This window comes from Schistocerca cancellata, chromosome 1 (assembly GCF_023864275.1).
Source record: "Schistocerca cancellata isolate TAMUIC-IGC-003103 chromosome 1, iqSchCanc2.1, whole genome shotgun sequence".
In the NCBI taxonomy this organism is placed as follows: Eukaryota; Metazoa; Arthropoda; class Insecta; order Orthoptera; family Acrididae; genus Schistocerca; species Schistocerca cancellata.
In genome coordinates, this window is record NC_064626.1 from 312,904,158 (window position 1) to 312,930,345 (window position 26,188).

General features: G+C 47.4%; 1 protein-coding gene across 1 annotated transcript in view; it reads right to left on the reverse strand.

Annotated features, from left to right (window-relative positions):
- Positions 1 to 26,188, reverse strand: part of LOC126172867 (lysosomal-associated transmembrane protein 4B-like) — an 86,256-nt gene that overhangs the window by 24,178 nt on the left and 35,890 nt on the right. The window contains exon 4 of the mRNA XM_049920912.1: positions 16,439 to 16,477. Coding sequence (XP_049776869.1) covers positions 16,439 to 16,477 — 39 coding nt within the window. The remainder of the gene's footprint in view (positions 1 to 16,438; positions 16,478 to 26,188) is intronic.

Below are 26,188 nucleotides of genomic sequence, written 5' to 3' on the forward strand. Positions count from 1 at the left end.
TTAAAAGCTACCACCTAGCAAGTGTGGTGTCTGGCGGTGACACCACAGAAAGGACTGTCGGTATGCCTCTGTGTGGGCTCTGATCTCCATTAGTTACAGATAGCTGCAGAGAATAGACACAAGACTGCGCTTATGGATCAGTATGGTCGTTTTCAGTACCGGTGAATGCCATTAGAATTTAACAATTCGCTGGTGACATTTCAATATCTACGGGATGGAGTTGACAAATCATGATGTATCTGGACAATACTATTGCCTTCTCTAAGGACTTCTAGAAGCACATGGCAGGATAACATGACAACTTTAGTCAGTTACAAATGGCACGACTGATATTGAATTTGACAAAGAGTAATTAGTACAAAATCAAACTCGCTATTTTGCCATATTATTGACCAAGACGGAATGCGAAGCAACCCGCAGCTAATATAATCTGTGCAAGGATTCATGACAGGGAAAACAGAGAAATAGCAGCAGTCCTAATTTGGGATAGCTAATTACTATGGGAAATTTGTCCCAAAATTTACAGAAATAGGAAGCTCTGATATATTTATTGAAGAAACAGGTGAAGTTGCAATAGACGCCAGAATTCGAAGAGGTTTTTGTGCAGTTAAAGGATTTATTGACCATTGGTCTCATCCCTGCTTGCTCAGATTATCGTAGCAGTTTATATTATCTTGCGGTGTGAGCAGTGATGCTGTGGAGGGTTTTTTGAGTCAGCAGATTGATGATGCAGAGCACCCAATAGTTTATGCTCCTTGACTGTTAAAAAAGGCAGAGAAAATTTACTAATTACCGAAAAAGAGATGCTCAGTTTGATCTGTAGAATCACTTATTTCCTTTGATGCTTGTAAGATCGGCATATTAAAGTTATAACAGATCTTGGAGCAATGAAGTGGTTTCTAGGCCATAAGGAGCCATCTAGCACATTGATTCTATAGGCTTTAACGTTTAGGGCGATTTTGAAGTCATACTTTGTCCAGGGAAATATGTTAACACAAACGTCTCAGCACACGTTGTGGAATGTGTTGGTATATCTGCAGACAAGTGGTGAAAGGTTGACGCTGAAGACCAAGATCGTTAATAATTCACGTTGGAAGCTCAGCTAAGTGGTGACGATGGAGTATTATACAAACAAACAAGGTGTGGTCGCTAATGCTCATGCTGGCAAGTTTACATGATATAGTGTTGAGGCAGGCTCGTGATTCTATGTTGTCAGGACATGGAGTCTGATTAGCTGCAGAATAATCGATTGCAGAAAATTATTGGTGACTAACGCTTAAGCAATTACTTCACTTGTGTAGCCATATTATCCGTAGCTACCTAACAATTCCTGAGGGTATTTTTGTTCAATCGTTACAAGAACATGCTTGTTTTTCTCACCAGAAGCATTTCGCTTTATTTGAGTTAAGCATCATCAGCGGTCTGTAATTAAGATACTTGCAAATTGATTTGTTTTTAAGACCGAAAAACAGTTCATGGTAATTTGTTGATTTTTACTTACGGTAATTTCCGCTTGGGTTTTTGCCTAGATCAGTAAACGCTGTCCGCTAGCAAGTCTTTGGTTTCCTTCTTCAATAGACACTGATAATTGTGGTCTAATTTTTCGCTGCCTTGCCGAACGATGCAAATTTTACGTTTTACACAGCACACTTTTTCGTACGCCACTGTTCATTGTTTATTTGTATGCGTCTAAGTGTTAAATTAAAAAGCAAAATTGCTCGGGCAATGGTTAACTTCTACTAATTAAGGTTTTGGTTGTCATAGGTTATAATAATAGATCAGGGCACTGATATTAAGTTGGAACAGATTAATTAATTGTGTTGACTCTCCGAAGTAAGAAGTTGTGGACTAATGCACTACATCCGCAAGCCAATGGGAAGACAGGACAGATGCACCGAACAATAAGGAAAATTATTATGTAAATAGTCACCATTGTTACTGGGATGCTTTACTACTGTACATAGTAGCAGCTCATAATTCAAAGTCACACGAAAGTGCAGCCTTATCTCTAAATGAGGTCGTTGATGCAAAAGAAGCTATCCCGTTTTGATATGTGTAAACCAAGATGTAATCTTCTTAAGAACTTTCCTTAACGAAATAAAGGGTATGTGGTGCCAGGTTGAGAAGGTGCATACGATCAAACTGGGAGGTTTCCGCTTTCCCTTGGGCACAGTCTGGACTCTTATAGTCTCCCTGGACGAGATTCAGTCCGTTCAGAATGGCCACGTATCGTTGGAACATCTGCTTGGTCACACGAAGAAATACCATTCTGAACGTCAGCACTGGCTGATCGCAGTAAGAATTACCATGTTAGCTGCATTCTCCATTTTGGTGATAGCAGACATTATTTGTTCCTACCAAGAGTATAGGCTGGCCCAAATCGAACCCTTTCCATCCTTTGACCCGTTCGTCGACAGTGTTGGCACATGTGAGGAAACGACCGAATCTTGGACAATTGAAGTGTATAGAAGTCAAGAATCAAGGACTCTGTGACAGCGTCCCATGAGCGCGGAATGGTGTAGATAGAGTAAATATAAAGAGGTAAAAAGAGTAGATCTTAAGTGTAACACCACTTCTGTTTCAGCCAGACTATCAATTAGATAGTCTGGCTGAAACAGAAGTGGTGTTACATTTAAAATCTACTCTTTTTTTGGTGGGCCAAGTTATTCCGGGAGGGGAGAGTTGGAGTGGCATGGGGTGAAGCCCGGGCCAAGTGGCGAAATCCAGGCGCTTCCCGAAACCCGCCAGCTCAGCATTTGCAACATGCCACTGGTTCTGCAACTACTGAGCAGTGGTGCCATAAACAGCGTCTCGAGACGGTTTGACAGTACATGGCAGGACGCGTACGTCACCTCAGCCGCAATAAGACGTACCTCGTCGTATACAAACGCTTTTTGTCCGTCCACGCTGTGCATGTTGCGACAGCGGGGCTTCGAATGGGTGTCCGCTGTGGGTCGGCTGCCACCACGAGGCCGCTTACGTTCTTCTGCGGTCTTGGAAGGGCCGGGGTTCGATCTGGAGTCCTCCCAGCTTCGAGATAGTGGGGAACGATTGCGCCAGCCACCTCCTTCCAGCTAAGGGTCCCTGGGCCACTGCCGACTACCACCGTTGTCGCAAGCCGATTCGTCCCCTCACGTGAAGCCGCACCGACACAGAACGATGCGCCACTAGCAAGGCCGCAGCTGAGTCCTACTAACGGGCAAAACGCTATCGTCGGCAGACCGTCACAAGGCCGACCTGGCCTGGGTTCACCAATAGCTACAACCGCCCGCCTCTTCCAGCCCTCCTATCTACAACTGTCCAACTTAAAAGTCGATAATTTATTTGTCGCCAGTTGCTCCCTTCATCTTCTGCACCTACTGCTTTCCTCCATCAGAGAATCACTTGCCTACATCAAATACACACCCTCTACGCAGCGAAGGACATTTAGCGTTGTACATAGCATCTAACAATTCATAATTATTTTTCCTTTCGCGAGTGTATGGGAGGAAAACATTGTGCATCATGCTCAATCTGACGAAGGCTCGTTATGAATCTACTCTGCAAGTGACGCATCGAGTCGCAGGTGGGCACAGTGAAAATTTACGTTACTTATACAGGGTGGTCATAAACAGTCTGGAAAGCCTTGCAACGTTGCTGCGGGGTAGGCTGCGCTGGGAAATAATTGCTACGAAAAAAATTGATTCTAAGCGCCGTTTCCGAGTTAATTAGAGTTGAAGTTAGCCAGTCACGGCGTTACGCGTTCAAGTTCATGCAGCTCGCCAGAAGGGGTGCCGACAAACATTTTCTTCATTTGGTTTCCTAAAACCGAACAAGAGACTGATACAAAAACTGGACATGAGACGATAGTAAGGAACGAACCCTGGCCAGAGGCTGAACTGTCTCCTTCGCTACAATCAGTGCTATGTGAACAACTGACATTAATTGTGTCTGGCTGGCCGCTTGAATCTGTGCGCGCAAAGACTTGATTGGCTAATTTCAGTGCTAATTAACTCGGAACGGCGCAACATACCGTTTTGTTTTTCTTAACAATTATTTCTTAGTAAACCCTACCGTGCAACGCGATTACGAGCTTTTCAGACTTTTTCTGACTTTCCTGCACAGTTAAATGAAGTTTTTGGAGGCAATTTGAAGCATATACAATGCCTTACTTACGTAGTTTAAAACATTCTCTTCTATGAAGTGAAGGATTCAGTCAACAGGAAAAATATCCGACATAGATTAAAACTGTATTAATTGACCATCAGTCTTCTCAAGTGTTTCATTTCATTAACTTTGTCTGTAACTCTTGTTTAGTTAGCTAAGGACACACGCAGTCTCTAATCACTACAAATTTACCTTTCTTTCTTCTGTGTACCTTTCTTTATTATACACATTATAACAAATTTGTTATTACGTTGTGTAATTTCCGAACACATACGTCCTTAGCCAGTTCCACTTCCGGGTTCTTAACAGGGGCTATAGTCACATTTTATCACTCCCTCATCTAAAGAGCATTTCTGTTTCCATGTCCTAGGGTCTCATGCATGATTTTCCTTCCTACATTCTTCTTGATACTGTTAACCATTACATCCCTTAATATACGTTGTTATAAGCAATTCTTCATGAAATTTTGCAATAGGTTGTTGTTATTCAATTTAAAAAAAAACTGCTACCTTTCATTATTCCGTATCATTTAATCTGAATGTTAAATACACTTTCTGTTACTGTACTTATATTGTAATTGCGTAACTCCATTTTCTGAATTGGGAAACTCTTGTTAGTGACAAAGTACATTGGGCACATTTTGAGCACCCTGATAATTTCCCGTTTCCAATGCATCCTTACTGGCTGTACCTCACTATGTGCTTTGTGATACGGTCGTGTTAGGAACTGTGATACACTGTCCTAACTGCTAAATGTTTAAAAATAATAATTATATTACATTTTTCGTTATTGATAACCATTGCTCTTTATTTGGCTATGTCTGAACATGGTTGTTCAACAACTGAAACCAGTTATCTAATTGTTTCTGAGTGTCCTGGAAATTGCTGTAAGCAATACGGGGCAGTTAGCTACACTTCCTTGGAAATGAAGGACTTAGAAAAAATCAATAGACGGTCTACAAGAGTTTCTGCTGAAATATGGAAACCCAATTATTGAAAATAAATTGAAAATACAGCAGAGTTGTCTCGCAGACTGAGTTACATTTATGAAAGAAAATGCATAGATAGTTGGGCTAGTAGTGTTTTATTGCGCGGAGCGTATGGTGCAATGTGATGCTAAAGAGAAAAACAAACAAGGTAGATAAATTTGCTACTTTTTTAAGTCTAGTCTACGAAGACAAGTTTACTGTTCTCGATAAACGACATAAACGTTTCTGTGTGGACACCAAATTTGGAAAAAAAATGTATGCAATCTCTTCATTTCTTAAGCGTTTCACTTAAACACAAGAAATCATCCACATACGGTTCGTCCGTTCAATCGGCAGCCCCATAATGTTCAGTGTTGTGAATATGGAAGGCGATAACGCTCTCGCGTATATACGTATCTACAGTAACAATCAGCTGGATACCTCTCACAACACCACGACTGGCGTCCTTGTTAAAATAGAGTGCTAAACTAATGTACTATCTAATGTACAGCCCTGAGTGAAAACACCTCCGCGTATAAGGTGTTTCAAGGAACGTTAAAAAAGGTAGGCAAATATTTTGAGTAGCAAGGTTGATGTGATTCAAATTTCGGAGTGCCATCAAACATTCAATGATGTGAACGAAGACATGAAGCATAGTTCAATATCTCCTAAACAAGGTTTTAAGGAACTAGAAAGATCTACCGTGCCTTAATGAACGATGTTAGAAAGTTGCTACGAAAGCAAAGAGAGTTTCATCACAGATTTAAGTGAAGTCACAGCTTAGCTTCAAACAAAAGTTGAACGAAGCGAAAATGAACGTAAGGAGAGTTATGAGAGAAGGACACAATGAATTTTAAATTAAAATTTTCCCAGCAGATCTGATTATAATTCTAAGAAATTACCAATAAGTCAATAAGCGTATCTAAATCAGGTGTTAAGTCGCTCAGTGACCATATCAGTACCGAAACGAAAAAAAAGTATGAGAACGGTAAGGCCGAGGTAATGAAACCCTTCTTCCGACACTGTTTCACACCGTAAGATGTAATAGGTTCTTCCTTTCAATTACCGCATGAACGCCGATGTGGCAAATGCTTAGAAAACTGATCGCGGAATAGAAAATCAACAACAGTCGCTTGATAATTGAAGGACGTATGGACTAGATCAGAAACCTGTGAGATTATACAGAGATTATGTGGGAGAGCTTGCTCCACTTCTAGCTGTAATGTATAGTGGGAATAATTAGGAGTTACCAGTGACTACAGAAATGTGCAGGTTATTCACGTTTTCCAGAACGGTAGTAATGCAAATAATTGTAGGCCCGTATAGCTGACGTCAATTTGTTACAGATTTGTGGAACACTTATTACGCCAGCGTATTGTGATATTTTTGGAGAACGAAAATATCTTCAACTGGAAATGGACATGAATTCGCCAAACAAGAGATCTTGCGAAAGCCTCGCAGTCCGTCCGTGAGATTCACAGCGCGGTAGACAACGGCGCTCAGGTTGATGCCGTGTTCCCCTACCTCAGGAAGGGATCTGACACTGTCCCATGCAACCGTTTAATGAAAGTAAATACGAGCTTTCCGTCGGACCAGATCTGCGACTGGTTTCAAGACTTCCTTGCAGACAGAACTCAACACGTCATTGTTAACGGAATAAATGTAAAACTAATTTCAGTCTATTCCAGGAATGTGTGATACATTCTTTACTATATAGTGTGTAACATGTAACGGGTATAAGTGCAGATATTTTTTTATGTGTTACCTTAAGACATACGCACACATTATGGTATTGTTTGTTTTTTCTTTGAGTCAAAGTCTTCCCGCAAATATGCCACATAATTTTCTACCACATGTTTTCTGCTTGGTCATAATTGCACCACTACGTGGGCTACGCGTGCCAGTATACGCTAACCATTTTGCGTCCATATGTCCCGACTTCACAAAGTGAGCAGCCATCCAGGGGAAAATATGCACTAATGGCTTGCCCTTGCCACATGTACTTGGAGGTACTACCCAAACTAAAAGCATACTACACTGCTGGCCATTAAAATTGCTACATCAAGAAGAAATGCAGATGATAAACGTGTATTCATTGGACAAATATATTATACTGTAACTGACATGTGATTACATTTTCACGCAATTTGGGTGCATAGATCCTGAGAAATCAGTACCCAGAACAACCAACTCTGGCCGTAATAACGGCCTTGATACGCCTGGGCATTGAGTCAAACAGAGCTTGGATTGCGTGTACAGGTACAGCTGCCCATGCATTTTCAACATGGTACCACAGTTCATCAAGAGTACAGACTGGCGTATTGTGAAGAGCCAGTTGCTGTGCCACCATTGACCAGACGTTTCCAATTGATGAGAGATCTGGAGAATGTGCTGGCCAGGGTAGCAGTCGAACATTTTCTGTATACAGAAAGGCCCGTAGAGGACCTGCAACATGCGGTCGTGCATTATCCTGCTGAAATGTAGGGTTTCGCAGAGATCGAATGAAGGGTAGAGAAACGGTTCGTAACACACATGAAATGTAGCGTTCACTGTTCGAAGTGCCGTCGGTGCGAACAAGAGGTGACCGAGACGTGTAACCAATGGCACCCCATACCATCACGCCGGGTGATACGCCAGTATGGCGATGACGAATACACGCTTCCAATGTAGGATCACCGCGATGACGCCAACCACGGATGCGACCATCACGATGCTGTAAACAGAACCTGGATTCATCTGAAAAAATGACGTTTTGCCATTCGCGCACCCAGGTTCGTCGTTGAGTGCACCATTGCAGGCGCTGCTGTCTGTGACGCAGCATGAATGGTAACCGCAGCCATTGTCTCCGAGCTGATAGTCCATGCTGCTGCAAACGTCGTCGAACTGTTCGTGCAGAGGGTTGTTGTCTTACAAACGTCCCGATCTCATGACTCAGGGATCGTGACGTGGCTGGACGATCTGTTACAGCCATGAGGTCATCTCGACTGCTAGTGATACGAGACCGTTGGGATCCAGCACGGCGTTCAGTATTACCCTCCTGAATCCACCGATTCCATATTCTGCTAACAGTCATTGGATCTCGACCAAATCGAGCAGCAATGTCGCGATTCGATAAACCACAATCGCGATAGGCTACAATCCGACCTTTATCGATATCGGAAACGAGATGGTACGCATTTCTCCACCTTACACGAGGCATCACTACATCGTTACACCAGGCAACGACGGTGAACTGCTGTTTGTGTATGAGAAATCGGATGGAAACTTTCCTCATGTCAGCACGTTGTAAGTGTCGCTACCGGCGCCAACCTTGTGTGAATAATCTGGAAAGCTAATCATTTGCATATCACAGCATCTTCTTCCTGTCGGTTAAATTTCGCGTCTGTGGCACGTCATCTTCGTGGTGTAGCAATTTTAATGGCCAGTAGTGTACTCGTAATCCCAATAATTACTAGTCTGCCAATGACACAAATACTCATGCAATTTTGTTCAGTACATAGTCTTGAGTCACCAGTAGAAACGTCTGCACTTATACCTGTGTAAAGAATGATGGATACAAAATTTTAGACGAGATGAAAAGAACACTTTTTAATATCGCAAAACTGTCACAGAGGCACTTTTTCCTGGCTAGACGATCATGAAGATTTTGACGCTAGCTATTTCCAGAGATGGTCCTCAGAGTCCGGTGGGATGAATATTGTTTTAGAGATGTTGCTGAAAATGTCTTCCGTTTACATTAATGCGCAACTGGCATCTGCGTGCTAACATGCTCCATCGCTGCAGTTTCAGCCAATGGGCAACTAGCTCTTCTGGAGTATCTGTTACTGTCTTGTATACCAAAGACTTAATCACGGCCCCCCCCCCCCCCCCCCCATAAAAAGAAATCCATCTCAGATATGTTTGTATACCTAGTCTTTTTACATCCTAAATAAGTGACCTTCTGGTTTATCTTGGAGGCTAACCAACGGGGTGCCTAGTAAGTCTTGATAATTCATCGATACTTTGAACTGAAAATTTAAAATTTACTTTCATATGTGTAGCTGCAAGTAAGCTACAGACGCAGCTCCCCAGAATGAGTTCTTGCAAGGCCTATGTGCAAAGCCAGCCTGTACTTCAGTACAGAAGGAGTCCATTCCAGTAAAAGGCTGCTGACCGGGTATGCTTTCAGCTCTCTGCTGAATGCACTAACGTACCCTTGCCACTGGCTAGCCAGTAGGGAAGCGCGAGAAGCGAGACCCACGTAGGCCCCCTCTTGGCTTCTACGAAGGCGTTCAGTAAGTAATGCAACACATTTTTTTCTGAAAGGAAGTTCATTTTATTAAGGATTCAAATACACCATATTATTCCCCACTCTAATAGCTACAAAACCATATTTTTCATCGTACTCTCCTTTCAGTGCGACGGCCTTACGCCTCATTACTGGGAGGACCTGCTTCGTACCATTCTACATGCACGCCGGAGCTAACGTCTTGCTACATTAATAAACTCTCCACCACACACCGCTACTTCCTGCAGAGTGTGGTTTGAACTTCTTCTTCGCACGAGAGGCGGTGTGGTGCCGCTCCATCGATTACCGTTTTCTTCAGTTCGAAGTCATGAACGCATGTTTCATCGCCTGTGACGATGTTCGATAAAAAATTGTCGCGATCAGCTTCGTTAAGCGCAAGCAATTACGCACAGACGGTCCTTCGTTGCTCTTTACGGTGTTCTGTTAGGCGGCCCGCTGGGTATCGTCGCCGGCACACTCCTTTGATTATCCCAATTAATGGCGAGTGTGACAGGGCTACCACAGAGACATCTAGGTGAAAAGCAAGGGAATTGATTGACTGTGATCCGTCGATGACCTGGAAAGAGAGTGTCCACATTCCGAACAATGAGAAGTCACACCTGTATGAGGCCGCACGGCACGCGAAAGATCGGACTGGTTCTCGTAACCTTGTTGCGAAGACTGCGAAGATGACATCCGCCTTACGCAAAGACACACCTCGCTTTTGTTCACTGCCAGATTTCCGTAGACATTCTACAAGCATCTATGAATATTTATGACGCTCTGGTTTTCCATCAAAAGTAACTCTGTGCCGCTGGCCGAGGTGGCCGAGCGGTTCTAGGCGCTAAAGTCTGGAACCGCGCGACCGCTACGGTCGCAGGTTTGAATCCTGCCTCTGGCATGGCTGTGTGTGATGTCCTTAGGTTAGTTAGGTTTAAGTAGTTCTAAGTTCTAGGGGACTGATGACCTTAAGTCCCATAGTGCTCAGAGCCATTTGAACCCATTTTAACTGTGTGACAGCTGTCTGCTTGGAGCCAGCTTGATTATAGACGCCATTTTGAAGGCTACGTATAGCACCGCAACCTATAGGAATTTCTTGAAACTATAGTGGCTGAAGCGGAAATATTCCACTTCGCCCTACAACAAATTCCGCGTATTTTGAACAGAGATTGGTTGAGTAAAAACAGGTGTTTTGTAATAGTTATTGAACGCCACGCGTACCACTGCTAGTCATCTCCTTTCCTGATTCACTCGCAAATAGAGCGAGGGAAAAAGACAGTCTATACGCTTCAAACGCAGGTTCTCTGAATTTTCTGCATAGTTTTCCTCGAAAAGAGTGTCGCCTTCTTTCCAGTTCCCGAAGACTGCCCGTAACACTTGCATGCTGTTCGAACCGACCATTAACAAATCTAGCTGCCCGCCTCTGAATTGCTTCGATGTTTAATCCGACATGGCACGGTTCTCAAACACTCGAGTAGTACTCAAGAATAAGCCGCACTAGCGTGCTATATGCGGGCTCCTTTAAAGATCAACCAAACTTTCCTAAAGATTCTTCCATTAAACCGAAATCGACCGTTCACCTTCAAAATGTTCAAATGTGTGTGAAATCTTATGGTACTTGACTGCTAAGGTCATCAGTCCCTAAGCTTACACGCTACTTAACCTAAATTATCCTAAGGACAAACACACACCCATTCCCGAAGGAGGACTCGAACCTACGCCGGCATCAGCGGCACAGTCCATGACTGCAGCACCTCAGACCGCTCGGCTAATCCCGCGCGGCGTTCGCCTTCCCTACCACAACCATCACATGCTCGTTCCATCCCATATCGCAGTGCAAACTTATACCCAGATATTTAAACGACTTGACTGTGCCGAGCAGGACACTATTAATGTTGTGTCCGTACATTGTGGTTTTATTCTCCTCTTCATCCGCATTAACTTTCATTTATTGCAAAAAAAAAAATGGCTCTGAGCACTATGGGACTTAACATCTATGGTCATCAGTCCCTTAGAACTTAGAACTACTTAAACCTAACTAACCTAAGGACATCACACAACACCCAGTCATCACGAGGCAGAGAAAATCCCTGACCCCGCCGGGAATCGAACCCGGGAACCCGGGCGTGGGAAGCGAGAACGCTACCGCACGACCACGAGCTGCGGACTCATTTATTGCATTTTGAGCTAGCTGCCATTCATGCATCAACTAGAAATTTTGTGTAAGTCATCTTGTATCTTCTTGCAGTCACTCAACTCAGACACCACACCTCAGCAAACACCCTGCCGATCCTGTCTGCCAAATTATTTAACTATAAAGAGCACAATAGCGTTCCTATCTCACTGGCCTGGGGCCCTCCTGACGAAAACTTTGATGAACACTCGCCGTCGTGGAAAACATACTGGATTCTGTAACTTAAGAAGTCTTGGATCCGCTGACATTTCTGTGAACATGTTCCTTACACTAGTACCTTCCTTAACAGGCTGCAATTGGGCACATGTAAAAAGTTTTCCTAAAATATAGAAATATGGAATCAGCCTGTTGCCCTTCATCCACAGTTCGCATTATATCATGTGAGAAAAGGGAAAGTTGAGTGTCGCATGAGCGATAACTTCTTAAACTACGCTCATTCGTGGAAATAAGATTCTTGGTCTCACGAAAATTTATTATATTAGAACTGAGAACGTGTTCAAGGATTCTGTAGGAAACAGACATCACGGATTTTGGTCTGTAATTCTTCGAGTCTGTCCTTTTGGCCTTCTTATACACAGGAGTCACCTGCACTTTTCTCCAGTCCCTTGGGACTTTGCACTGGCCGTGCAATTCGCGGTAAATGCAAGCTAGGTAAGGGGCCCAAGCCGTAAATCGAATTGGTAGTCCACCCGGAACGTGGTCACTAGCAATCGAAAATAATGTTTAATGAACGTAACATATTGCGCATAAATAGAAGAGGACATCCAAAACTATTCGATTTCACTATTTGTGACACCCCACTGGAAACAGCAAGTACCGTATGCCTGAGAGCAACCATGGGGAATACATTAAAACAAAATGTACGAAAAACAGATGCCCAGCTCAGAGTCACAGGAAGAATCTTAAGAAAATGCAAGTCATACACGATAGAAGTGGTTTACAAAACATTTATTCGATCGGATCTGGAGTCTTGCATCTCTGTCTGGGACACTTTCGATGTTAGTTTTATGAAAGGGTTGGAGAAGACTCAACTAAGAAAAGCTGGTTTTGCCACAGGATAGTTTATTAGGAGGGAACGCATTACGAAGATGGACAACAAACTCCACTGGCAGGCACTACAGGAGAGAAGCCGGCCGTTGTGGCCGAGCGGTTCTAGGCGCTTCTGTCCGGAACCGCGTTGCTGCTACGGTCGCAGGTTAAAATCATGCCTCGGGCATGGATGTGTGTGCTGTCCTTAGGTTAGTTAGATTTAAGTAGTTATACCTCTAGGGGACAGATGACCTCGGATGTTAAGCCCCATAGGGCTCAGAGCCATCTGAACCATTTGAACCGGAGAGAAAGTATGTTCCAGGAAGAATTGCGTAACATATTACTGCTTCCCGCAAACATCTCGTGAAATAACCTCAACGAGACTATCCTAAATATTAAGGATAATACGACTGTTTACCAACAACCATCCATCCTATGCGCCATTTGCGAATGCTATAGCGAAGGAGGAATGAGGTAATGGTACCACAAGTACTCTCCGCCAAACACCTTGAAGTGGACTGGGAATATTGATTGTTTAAGAATTACTGCCCCATATAGTAGTAATTGCTACTCAGAACTATAAAAAAGGCCTATAAGAAACGTGTAAGCATGCTTATTCAAATACAGACGTATAAACAGGAAGAATACGACGCTGCGGTCGGCAACGCCCATGTAACAAGTGTCTGGCGCAGTTGTTAGACCGGTTACTTGCCGCTACAATAGCAGGTTACCAAGATTTAAGTGACTCTAAACGTGTTGTTGTAGTCGGAGCACTAGGGTGGGACGCAGCATCATCGAGGTAGCGATGAAGGGGAGATTTTCTCGTACGATCATTTCACGACTGTACCGTGAATATTAGGAATCAACCAAAACATCAAATCTCCGACATGTCTGCGGCTGGAAAAAGATCCAACGACGACTGCAGAGAATCGTTCAACGTGACAGAAGTGCAACCCTTCCACAAACTGCTGCAGATTTCAATGCTGCGCCATCAACAAGTGTCAGCGTGGGAACCATTCAATGAAACATCATCGATATGGGCTTTCGGAGTCGAAGGCCCACTCGTGTACCCTTTATGACTGCAAGACACAAATAGTTGCATCGCGCCTGGGCCAGTCAACACCGACATTGGACTGTTGATGACTGGAAACATGTTGTCTGGTCAGATTGTATCGAGCGAATGGACGTGTACGAGTATGGAGACAACCTCATGAATCCATGGACCCTGCACGTCAGCAGGTGACTGTTAAAGCTGGTGGAGGCGCTGTAATGGTGTGGGGCGTGTGCAGTTGGAGTGATACGGGACGCCTCATACATCTAGATACGGCTCTGACAAGTTACACGTACGTAAGCATCCTGCCTGATCACCTGCATCTATTCATGTCCATTGTGCAAATCCAGCAGGACAATACGACACCCCACATGTCCAGAACTGCTGCAGAGTGCCTTCAGGAATACTCATCTGAGTTTAAACACTTTCACTGGCCACCAAACTCCCCAGACAAGAACATTATTGAGCATATCTGAGATGCCTTGCAACGTGCTGTTCAGGAGAAATCTCCATCCCCTCGAACCCTTACAGGTTAATGGACAGCTCTGCAGGCTTCTGGCACGTATTCCCACAAGTACTAAGCCAGACATTAGTCGAGTACATGCCACGCCGCGTTGCGGCACCTCCGTGCTGGCGGGGCCCTACACGATATTAGGCAGGTGTACCAGTTTCTTTGGCTCTTCAGTGTATTTGTCCACAAACAAGTGCGTGCTGAGATACGGCCCGTTTTGCTTATGTCGAAAACTCTCAACACTTCGTATCTACACTCCTGGAAATGGAAAAAAGAACACATTGACACCGGTGTGTCAGACCCACCATACTTGCTCCGGACACTGCGAGAGGGCTGTACAAGCAATGATCACACGCACGGCACAGCGGACACACCAGGAACCGCGGTGTTGGCCGTCGAATGGCGCTAGCTGCGCAGCATTTGTGCACCGCCGCCGTCAGTGTCAGCCAGTTTGCCGTGGCATACGGAGCTCCATCGCAGTCTTTAACACTGGTAGCATGCCGCGACAGCGTGGACGTGAACCGTATGTGCAGTTGACGGACTTTGAGCGAGGGCGTATAGTGGGCATGCGGGAGGCCGGGTGGACGTACCGCCGAATTGCTCAACACGTGGGACGTAAGGTCTCCACAGTACATCGATGTTGTCGCCAGTGGTCGGCGGAAGGTGCACGTGCCCGTCGACCTGGGACCGGACAGCAGCGACGCACGGATGCATGCCAAGACCGTAGGATCCTACGCAGTGCCGTAGGGGACCGCACCGCCACTTCCCAGCAAATTAGGGACACTGTTGTTCCTGGGGTATCGGCGAGGACCATTCGCAACCGTCTCCATGAAGCTGGGCTACGGTCCCGCACACCGTTAGGCCGTCTTCCGCTCACGCCCCAACATCGTGCAGCCCGCCTCCAGTGGTGTCGCGACAGGCGTGAATGGAGGGACGAATGGAGACGTGTCGTCTTCAGCGATGAGAGTCGCTTCTGCCTTGGTGCCAATGATGATCGTATGCGTGTTTGGCGCCGTGCAGGTGAGCGCCACAATCAGGACTGCATACGACCGAGGCACACAGGGCCAACACCCGGCATCTTGGTGTGGGGAGCGATCTCCTACACTGGCCGTACACCACTGGTGATCGTCGAGGGGACACTGAATAGTGCACGGTACATCCAAACCGTCATCGAACCCATCGTTCTACCATTCCTAGACCGGCAAGGGAACTTGCTGTTCCAACAGGACAATGCACGTCCGCATGTATCCCGTGCCACCCAACGTGCTCTAGAAGGTGTAAGTCAACTACCCTGGCCAGCAAGATCTCCGGATCTGTCCCCCATTGAGCATGTTTGGGACTGGATGAAGCGTCGTCTCACGCGGTCTGCACGTCCAGCACGAACGCTGGTCCAACTGAGGCGCCAGGTGGAAATGGCATGGCAAGCCGTTCCACAGGACTACATCCAGCATCTCTACGATCGTCTCCATGGGAGAATAGCAGCCTGCATTGCTGCGAAAGGTGGATATACACTGTACTAGTGCCGACATTGTGCATGCTCTGTTGCCTGTGTCTATGTGCCTGTGGTTCTGTCAGTGTGATCATGTGATGTATCTGACCCCAGGAATGTGTCAATAAAGTTTCCCCTTCCTGGGACAATGAATTCACGGTGTTCTTATTTCAATTTCCAGGAGTGTAATTACATTAATACTCTTTGACGAGTCGCCGGAGACAAGAGTTCGTTAAGCCGAAATTGTCAGAACATATGCCCGAACAACCTTCGAATTTTCGGGGTGGAGATTCTCGCCGTATGTTGAGACCAGAATCTGTCAGATGCGGTAGGGTGGAGTAAATGTGTTGATAATAACGTTCTTGTGTATATTCAATAAGGATGTGTTTATGTAATTTAGGCATTAAACGGTATTGTGGATGAGTATCAAAGGTGTTTGCCGATGAAGAGAGATAGCTTTCCCTGAGTGTTTCAGACTAAAATCTGTATGTCGTGTGTGAATGTATCACCCTCAGTAATGGGTAACGCGATTTGTCACGATTTGTCCACAGAAAAATGTCTCCAAATTATCCAGCAATACTTAATTGCACAGGAAAGAGAAAGTCACCCACATCAGTCTTCAGAGTTTCACGAATCCAATGCACTTTGTCATAGTACTTACAGATTACAACTCCAATGCAGTCAAATTCCTTACAAACAGGGGAACAAATTTAATACAAAATAATACAAGTGCCCAAGTGAATCAATACGGAAGCATTTAATCTCTAAAATATGGACTACTTACGGTATTCCCACCCGTACCCGTGACGACCTCCTGCGATACCTGAAAAAAAAAGTCGTTAGTTAACTGTCACTCTAAAATGTGAGACATCGCACGTAGCTGCTTCAAATTAAAGTGTCTGTGGGGGGATACTTTTCAGCCTATCATTATGCTTGAATGAACATTCGCAGGTCAACTATACGCTAAGTACCATGAAGTGCTTGGACAAGCCACTGGATGTGCTATTCACAATTTCATGGTGGCATTGTGACTAACACTTCTGCCTGGACTACCCTAGTCCAGTGTCTCCCTAACACAAACTTCAACTCACGCATAAGCAAGCTCTCCCCATTACGGTCAAAGCTGACGAATTAAGAAGGGGAAAATTACGCTGGGGTGAGGTGTGAATTAATGTTGGTGTTGGGGAGGGCATTGAACTAGGGTTGTCTGCGAATCCACTGGATGTTAACTGCCTGAGGGCTGGCTGTGCGCCTCAAAGGCTAACAAGAGAGACGGTGGATTGTGTCAGGGTTAAAACTTCATTTTCTGTCAGAACGAATCAACAGACAGAGGTAAGTGAAACTATTTATTGCTACCACAGAAGCAAGTGAACAGGTTTGGGACTCCAGGAGCCATCTTCAATTCTGAAGATGGCTACTAGAGCCTGCCATCGCATATGTTCACCAGGACTATAATTATTAATAGTTTTACATTATTATCAGTTGTAACTGTGTGATAAAAAGGCTGTCTTTATGAAATTGCACGCGACTGCAGGGATGCAAAACATCAGGCATTATGTCACGAAGAATAATCAGGAGTTAAATGTGTTCAGGTTCACTGTTAAAAACATTTTTGTGAAGTGGAAATGTCATGAAGTGTACGATGTTAATTTACAGGAAGTGCGTAACTCTGAAGTGTTCTTAACGTCAAATCTGTTATGATAGACGTTTTCTGCGTTCTGCTGCAAAGGTGTGGTGTTCGGTGACGGAATGATCTTTCGAAAGCACATAGTTTTCTGGATCCTTAAGTTTCTCAGAAGCCATCGATTTCAAAGGATGCGTGACGCCGCTAAGTGTGGTGCAATCGCGTCATTACTTTTCGGGGTAGTAAGAAGAATCTTCACAGTGTCGCAGTACACGTTTTGGTTCTCTTCTGGTCCTGTGTGGACTTGGTGTATGCCAGGCCAATGGCTGTGGTTTGTTTTCCGTTTGGAGCTAGGAAATCGGTGTTTTCATTGGCAAAGTAAATGAAGGCCTTTTGTCTTTTGTGGAAACATTTTAGATAACAGCACACCTGATACAGCGTTCAGAATCGAACTTGACCTTAAGTGAATCTGTCTCCAACCCGAAGTTTGGCATGCAGGCCACAGTTCTCAACTGGATATGATCGTATTTGAGGTGGTATACCCTTATCCTCTGTCTAGCTTTGAACTGACGTACCCAGGAAGTTCCTGGGGGCTTAGTGTTTGACGTGGAGTCTCGACTACGATGTGAATTTTCACGAACGTAACTAATTTGCAAGAGGTTAGAGAAGAGAAAAGCGACCGAAAAATACCCGGAAACAGTTTGCGGATTAAATTCCGAATTTTGAGATTTTTATTCAGATATCTGAAATCCATATACATCATGAAATTCGCCGGCCGGGGTGGCCGAGCGGTTCTAGGCGCTACAGTCTGGAATTGCGCGACCGCTACGGTCGCAGGTTCGAATCCTGCCTCGGGCATGGATGTGGAGGTTAGTTAGGTTTAAGTAGTTCTACGTTCTAGGGGACTGATGACCTCAGAAGTTAAGTCCCATAGTGTTCAGAGCCATTTGAACCATCATAATATTGGATGTACACTCAGGTGACAGAAGTCGTGAGATAGCGATATGCGCATGTGCATTTGGCGGTAGCATCACGTACACAAGGTATAAAGGGGCAGTGCATCTGCAGGCCTGTGATCCATACGAAAAGGAATCCGACGTGATTGAAGCAGCACGACGGGAATTAAAGGACTTTGACCGCGGAATGGTAGTTGGAGATGGACGCACGGGACGTACCATTTCGAAAATCATTAGGGAATTCCATCTTCCGGTATACACATTGTCAAGAGAGTGCCGAGAACACCAAATTTCAGACATTACTTCTCACCGCTGACAATGTACTTAACGGCTGAGAGCAGGGGGGTTTCCGCAGAGGTGGGAGTGATAACAGGAAAGCAACACTGCATACAATAACCGCAGAAATCAAAGTGCGATGTACGACGAAAGCATACGTTAGGACAGTGCGGCAAAATCTGGCGTGATTGCAAAATGACATCAGACGACCGACGCGAGGGCCGTTGCTAGTAGCGCGGCATCGCCTGCAGCGACATCCCTGATTTTTTTTTTTTTTTTTTTTTGGTTGGGTTTAAGGGCGCGCAACTGCTGAGGTCATTAGCGCCCAGTCACTGTTATTAAAGCACATGGAATCTGGTAAAACTCAAGGGGATGGAGGGGACACAAGAAGGACCTGACAAAGATGCAGACAAAATAAGTAAAAAGATTAAATGTCTTTGGACAAGCCAGTTAAAGTTATAAAACGCAGAATACGAGCAGCTGCTCGAGCGTCATCAGCTAAAACATCCGGTAAAGTAGATGGCAGGGACAGGACAACACGAAATTGACTAAAACGGGGACACGACAATAAAACATGGCGCACTGTTAATACCTGACCACAAGGGCACTGCGGGGCTGGGTCACCGGAGAGCAGGTAGCGGTGGCTAAACCGGCAATGCCCAATCCGCAACCTGGTCAGAAGGACCTCCTCGCGCCGAGAGTGTCGGGAGGATGTTGTCCAAGCAGTTGGTAGCGGTTTCACTGCCCGGAGCTTGTTTCCTTGGAGGGATGACCAAGCATCCCACCACAACGACACAAGCCTCTTACAGACATCCCCACGAACGTCGGATGACGGGACACAATGGGAGGCTGGCCGAGGCAGGAGGACTGCAGCCTTGGCCGCAGCATCTGCAGCCTCATTCCCAGGCACTCCCACATGTCCGGGAACCCACAGAAAGCTGACAGAACCACCGTTATCAGCGAAATAATGGAGGGACTGCTGTATCCGTTGAATCAAGGGATGGACCGGATAGGGAGCTCCAAGGCTCTGAAGAGCACTGAGTGAGTCAGAGCAGAGTACATATGATGAATGGTGGTGGCGGCGGGCATACTGAACGGCCTGATGGAGAGCAAAAAGCTCGGCCGTAAAGCTGGAACATTGGTCGAGGAGCCGGTATTTAAATGTGGCGGCCCCGACGACAAAGGCACAGCCGACACCATCGTCAGTTTTGGAGCCATCGGTGTAAATAATGGTGTGACTGGCAAGTCGAGCACGAAGTTCGGCAAACCGTGAGCAATACATTGCAGCCAGTGTACCATCCTTCGGGAGTGAGCTGAGGTCGAGATAAATATGAACCGGAGCCTGGAGCCAAGGTGGTGTCGGGCTCTCACCCTCTCTGAAGGTGGTAGGGAGGGCAAAATCCAATTGTCGAAGCAGGCGACGGAAGCGGACTCCGGGGGGCAGCAGGGCAGACACATACAACCCGTACTGACGGTCGAGAGAATCGGCGAAGAAGGACTTGTAAGAGGGGTGGTCGGGCATAGACGACAGCCGGCAGGCATACCGACACAGCAGTACGTCGCGCCGGTAGGTCAACGGTAGCTCGGCAGCTTCAGCATAAAGACTCTCGACAGGACTAGTGTAGAAGGCTCCGGTCGCAAGACGTATCCCCCGATGGTGGATGGAGTTGAGCCGGCGTAAGAGGGACGGCCGAGCGGACGAGTAGACGAAGCTCCCATAATCGAGCTTCGATCGGACTATGGACCGATACAAGCGAAGCAGGACAGTGCGATCCGCTCCCCAAGATGTACCGCTAAGAACTCTGAGGACATTAAGGGAACGTGTACAACGGGCCGCCAAATAAGAGACGTGTGGAGACCAACACAGTTTCCTGTCCAACGTGAGCCCTAGAAACTTAGTTGTGTCCACGAATGGGAGAACAACGGGACCGAGATGTAAGGATGGCGGAAGGAACGCTTTATATCGCCAAAAGTTGATACAAACCGTCTTTTCTTCAGAGAACCGGAAGCCATTTGCCACGCTCCATGAGTAGAGGCTGTCTAGACAACGCTGAAGGCAGCGCACCAGGAGGCATGTTCTCTGGGCACTGCAGTAGATCGCGAAGTCATCGACAAAGAGAGAGCCTGAGACATTAGGTGGAATGCAATCCATAATGGGATTGATCGCGATGGCAAAAAGGGCTACGCTCAAGACGGAGCCCTGAGGCACTCCGTTCTCCTGGAGGAAGACGTCGGACAATACGGAGCCCACACGTACCCTAAACTTTCGATCCGTTAAAAAGGAATCAATAAAAAGGGGCAGGCGACCGCGTAGGCCCCACCTGTGCATAGTGCGGAGGATACCTCCTCTCCAACAGGTGTCATAAGCCTTCTCCAAGTCGAAGAACACGGCTACCGTTTGGCGCCTTCGCAAAAAGTTGTTCATAATGAATGTCGACAAGGTCACGAGGTGGTCAACAGCGGAGCGGCGGCGACGAAAGCCGCATTGGACATTAGTAAGTAGCCGTCGAGATTCAAGAATCCACACTAACCGAGCATTAACCATGCGCTCCATCACCTTACAGACACAGCTTGTAAGAGAAATGGGGCGGTAACTAGAAGGAAGGTGTCTATCCTTCCCGGGTTTGGGTATAGGAACAACAACGGCGTCACGCCAACGCATGGGGACTTGACCTTCGGTCCAGACGCGATTGTAGGTACGGAGAAGGAAGCTTTTGCCCGCCGGAGAAAGGTGTGCCAGCATCTGAACGTGAATGGCATCCGGCCCCGGAGCAGAGGACCGGGACAGTGCAAGCGCACGTTCGAGTTCCCGCATAGTAAAGGGGGCATTATAGGTTTCCAGATTCAGCGAGTGGAAGGAAGGTCGCCGAGCCTCTTCTGCCTCTTTCCTGGGAAGGAAGGCAGGATGGTAATGGGCGGAGCTTGAAACCTCCTCGAAAAAGCGGCCAAAGGCGTTGGAGACAGCCACCGGATCAACAAGGACCGCATTACCTGAGGTCAGGCCAGGTACCGAGGAGTGGGCCTTAATGCCCGACAGCCGGCGCAGGCTACCCCAAACGACGGAAGAGGGAGTAAAACTGTTAAAGGAGCCGGTGAAAGAGGCCCAACAAGCTTTTTTGCTGTCTTTGATGACTCTACGGCAGTGCGCTCGGAGTCGTTTGTATTCAATACAATTCGCCAACGTAGGATGGCGGCGAAAGGTGCGTAAAGCACGTCGTCGAGCACGGATAGCGTCCCTACAAGCCTCGTTCCACCAGGGGACGGAAACGCGACGTGAAGAAGTAGTACGTGGAATGGAACGTTCGGCAGCATGGATGATAACAGCCGTGAGGTATTCGACCTGACTGTCACAACTGGGAAAATCGTGGTCCGGAAAAGTCGCCAGGGATGAGTAAAGTCCCCAGTCAGCTTTCAGTATGTTCCAGCTCGAGGGACGTGGGGATGGGGTGTGGTGCAGGAGACGAACGACACAGGGGAAGTGGTCGCTCGAATAGGTGTCAGAAAGGACATACCACTCGAACCGATGGGCAAGAGTGGTAGAACATATCGAGAGGTCCAAGTGGGAGTAGGTATGAGTGGAGTCCGAGAGGAAAGTCGGGGCGCTGGTATTGAGGCAGACAAGATTGAGATGGTTGAAGACATCTGCCAAGAGTGAGCCTCTTGGACAGGATGCAGGAGAGCCCCAAAGGGGATGATGGGCATTGAAGTCGCCAAACAATAAAAACGGCGGGGGAAGCTGAACGATCAGGTGCATCATGTCAGCCCGACTAACAGCAGACGACGGTGGAGTGTAGATGGTACAAACTGAAAAAGTAAAAGCAGAAAGAGTAATGCGGACAGCTATTGCTTGGAGTGGGGTGGTCAATGGGATGGGATGGTAATAGACGTCGTCCCGAATGAGCAACATGACCCCACCATGAGCTGGGACACCGTCCACAGGGGTAAGGTCATACCGCTCCGAGGTATAGTGGGTAAAGGCAATACGGTCAGTCGGGCGCAACTTGGTTTCCTGGAGTCCAAGGACGAGCGGACAGTGCAGGTGGAGGAGCAGTTGTAATTCCTCCCGATGAGATCGAATACCTCTTATGTTCCAATGAAACAACGCCATCGCTAGTCAAAAGGTTGGGGGAACGAGACGGGGGAAGAGCAGGTCACCTCGACGGCCGCGGAGGGCCAGGTTGCGAGGGAACAACGCTACAACCGACGGGAGGCGGATCCGGTTCCATCGACTGGTCGCCAGCTGCGGCCGCTGTCCCTGGTTGTGTAGGAGGGGCAGCATCATTTGCCGACGAAAGGCCAGCTGAGCGCCTGGCAGCAGAGCGTCCTGGCGAAACTGAGGACGGCCGGGAGCGGCGACTCACGGATGGAGCGTCAGTCGAAACGCGCCGGGGTGGAGAGGGGGATAGAGACTTCTTCTTGGAGGCCTTCTTGGAAGGCCGAGGAGGCACAGGGATGGTGGGCTGGACCCGAAGAAGGTCCTCACGCGCGGGGTCCGTTTTGGAATGCTGGACCTCGGAAGCCGGGGTCCGGAATGTTTCCCCGATGGACGCCTGAGAAGAGGATCGCTTCTCAGGTGGCGTGTGGGGAGAAGGAGGAGGAAGGGTGGCCCCTAGGGCAGAGGGGGTGGGGGCCACGGGGGAGGAGGATTTGGAAGGGGAGGATTTGGGAGGCGGAGGCAGAGCCCCCTGATGGGCGGAGGAGGCGGAGGGGGGACAGGAGAGGGGTGAGGATACCGCGGAAGGAGTGGACACAACTGAGGCAAATGAAGTGGTCAATGGCACGGGATGGAGGCGGTCATACTTCTTCCTGGCCTCAGAATAAGACAGCCGATCCAAAGTTTTGATTTCTTGTATCTTCTTCTCCTTCTGATATGCGGGGCAGTCTGAGGATCTAGGCGAGTGGATGCCAGGACAATTAACGCACCGAGGTGGTGGGGTGCATGTATGTTCCTCACGAAGAGGACGCCCACAATCGCCACAGAGGGGCTCAGCCTCACACCGTGACAACATGTGCCCAAAGCGCAAACACCTAAAACAGCGCATAGGAGGCGGAACGTAGGGTCGCACATCACACCGGTAGCACATTACCTTTACCTTCTCCGGGAGAACGTCCCCCTCGAAGGCGAGGATAAAGGCCCCAGTGTCGATGCGACGGTCTTTGGGGCCGCGCTGGACTCGCCGGACGAAATGCACGCCTCGGCGCTCCAGGTTGGCCCTGAGCTCCTCATCAGATTGTAGCAGGAGGTCACGATGAAAAATAACCCCCTGCGTCCTATTGAGTGCCAGATGTGGGACAATGAAGACTGGGATGTCCCCTAGGCGGTCGCACGCCTGGAGCGCCGCCGACTGTGTGGCGGACGTGGTCTTGATAAGTACGGACCCTGAACGCATCTTGCTGAGAGCCTCGATTTCCCCGAAGATGTCTTCAATGTGCTGAACAAAGAACATGGGCTTGGAGGTGGCGAATGTCCCCCCATCGGTTCGAGAACAGACCAAATAGCGGGGGAAGTACTTCGCTCCAAGCCGGCGGGCCTGTCCCTCCTCCCATGGAGTGGCCAAGGGGGAAGGGGCAGGAGAACCAGAACTAGAAACGGTACCTTTTCTTTTGAAAGACTCGGCCGCAGAGCGACCCGATACGTGGTGACGTTTCATGTGCGAAACGTCCGCCCCGATACCACCCACTCCGACCAGGGGCTCTCCCCACGGGCGCCACCCAGCCGCAGCAAGGGCCACCTGGCAGGATGACCATTGCCGGGAGTCCTGATGCCCCAAGGAGACGGGCACCTACTCCTTGGCCGACGTGGGGAGGGTGCAGCGCAGGTATCGGCAGTACGATCCCTGTGTTGTCAGGGGGCTACAACCTAGAGGGTACATGACGACCCCACCACAACGGGCTGGCTACCGTGCTGGATTTCTGGTGCCATGGAAAGTCCATCATGATCGCTGGTGCAGATGGAGACGCACTATGGGCGTAACTGGGACAACCCAAAAGGCGTTTAGGCCCAATTTGAGTAATAGTGGGTATGGTTACAACGCCGGTGCAATGCTGAGTGCCAAGGTCTGAGTGCACTGAGGACCAGTGGTACACCACGTAAGGTGTCCTTCCCCAAAAGGCTCGTACTTCTGTAGAAATTTAGAAAAAAGGAGGTCAAACCCCAAGGGGGACCAACACATGGAAGGCCGAAACAGCTGAAACTCCTTTTAGTCGCCTCTTACGACAGGCAGGAATACCTCGGGCCTATTCTAATCCCCAGACCCGCAGGGGGAAGCGACATCCCTGAGTTGGCCATACTGGTTGCACCACAGACGACTGGAAAGCCTTGGCCTGATCAGGTGAGTCCTGATTTCAGTTGGTAAGAGCTGATGATAGTCAACACGGTACTCTGCAAGCCGGTGGTGATTACATAATGGTGTGCCCTGCGTTTATGGAATGGACTGGGTCCTCCAGTTCAACTGAATCAAAAATGGTTCAAATGGCTCTGAGCACTATGGGGCTTAACATCTATGGTCATCAGTCCCCTAGAACTTAGAACTACTTAAACCTAACCAACCTAAGGACATTACACACACCCATGCCCGAGGCAGGATTCGAACCTGAGACCGTAACGGTCGCTCGGTTCCAGACTGAAGTGCCTAGAACCGCTCGGCCACAATTGTTCGCGATTGGATTGAAGAACATTCTGGACAGTTCGACCGAATGATTTGGTCACCGAAATTGCTCGACGTAAGTCCCATACAACATTTACGGGACATAATCGAGAGGTCAGTTCACGCACGAAGTCCTGCTTGAGCAATACTTCCCCTAATTATGGAAGGCTGTAGAGGCAGCATAGTTCAGTATTTATGCAGGGGACTTCCAGCAAATTATTAAGCCCAAGCCACGTTAATCGCTGCGCTACACCGGGCAAAAGGAGGTCCGACATGACATTAGGGTGTATCACATGACTTTCAACACCTCAACTACTGGACCGATTGCAACCAAATTTGGTACACTTATACCTCACTGTCAGACAACAATCGCTGTTGGGGTAAGAACCACCTACCTATTACAGTTCAGGAGATAAGACGTCATAAACAACGAGATACGTGAAAACTGCAGCATCGTGTATGAGGTTGTGTGTTTCTGACTGTATTCTGAACAAATTTCGCAGACAGTATTCACATATGCCGCTAAATATTCCTACAGAAGTGTACCGTAGCTAGACTAGCGAGCAGTAGAAACACATCATTGAGTCGATTGAGTCTTACTGCACACTGTTGCCAACTTCAGGTCGAGTTTATACCCAAAAAATGAATCATGGATTCATAGTGCTGATTAGGTATTCCATGGAAACATGACTACGCTGTAAGGTCGCATTACTATCGAGGACTATGTGAAGATGTTTTCTACTCACGTCCATTTCATGGTACCACGTTTATTACCCAAAGGTGCAGCTGTGTCTTAAAACACATCTCGCATCATCCAACAAGAGAATGAACTGTCGCATTCTTCTGGGCTACCAAAGAAAGAACATCTCAGTACTACTCAGACTTCGTCGTTTGCGTTGGAGAGAAGAATGCGTGATCGCTATCCAACTCCGTCATCGTTACCTGAACTGACCTCTGTTTTTCTGGAAGAATGATTCCCTTGAAAACCTTACAGGAGCCGTTTGTGTCCATTCTGAGACGACTGAAAACCA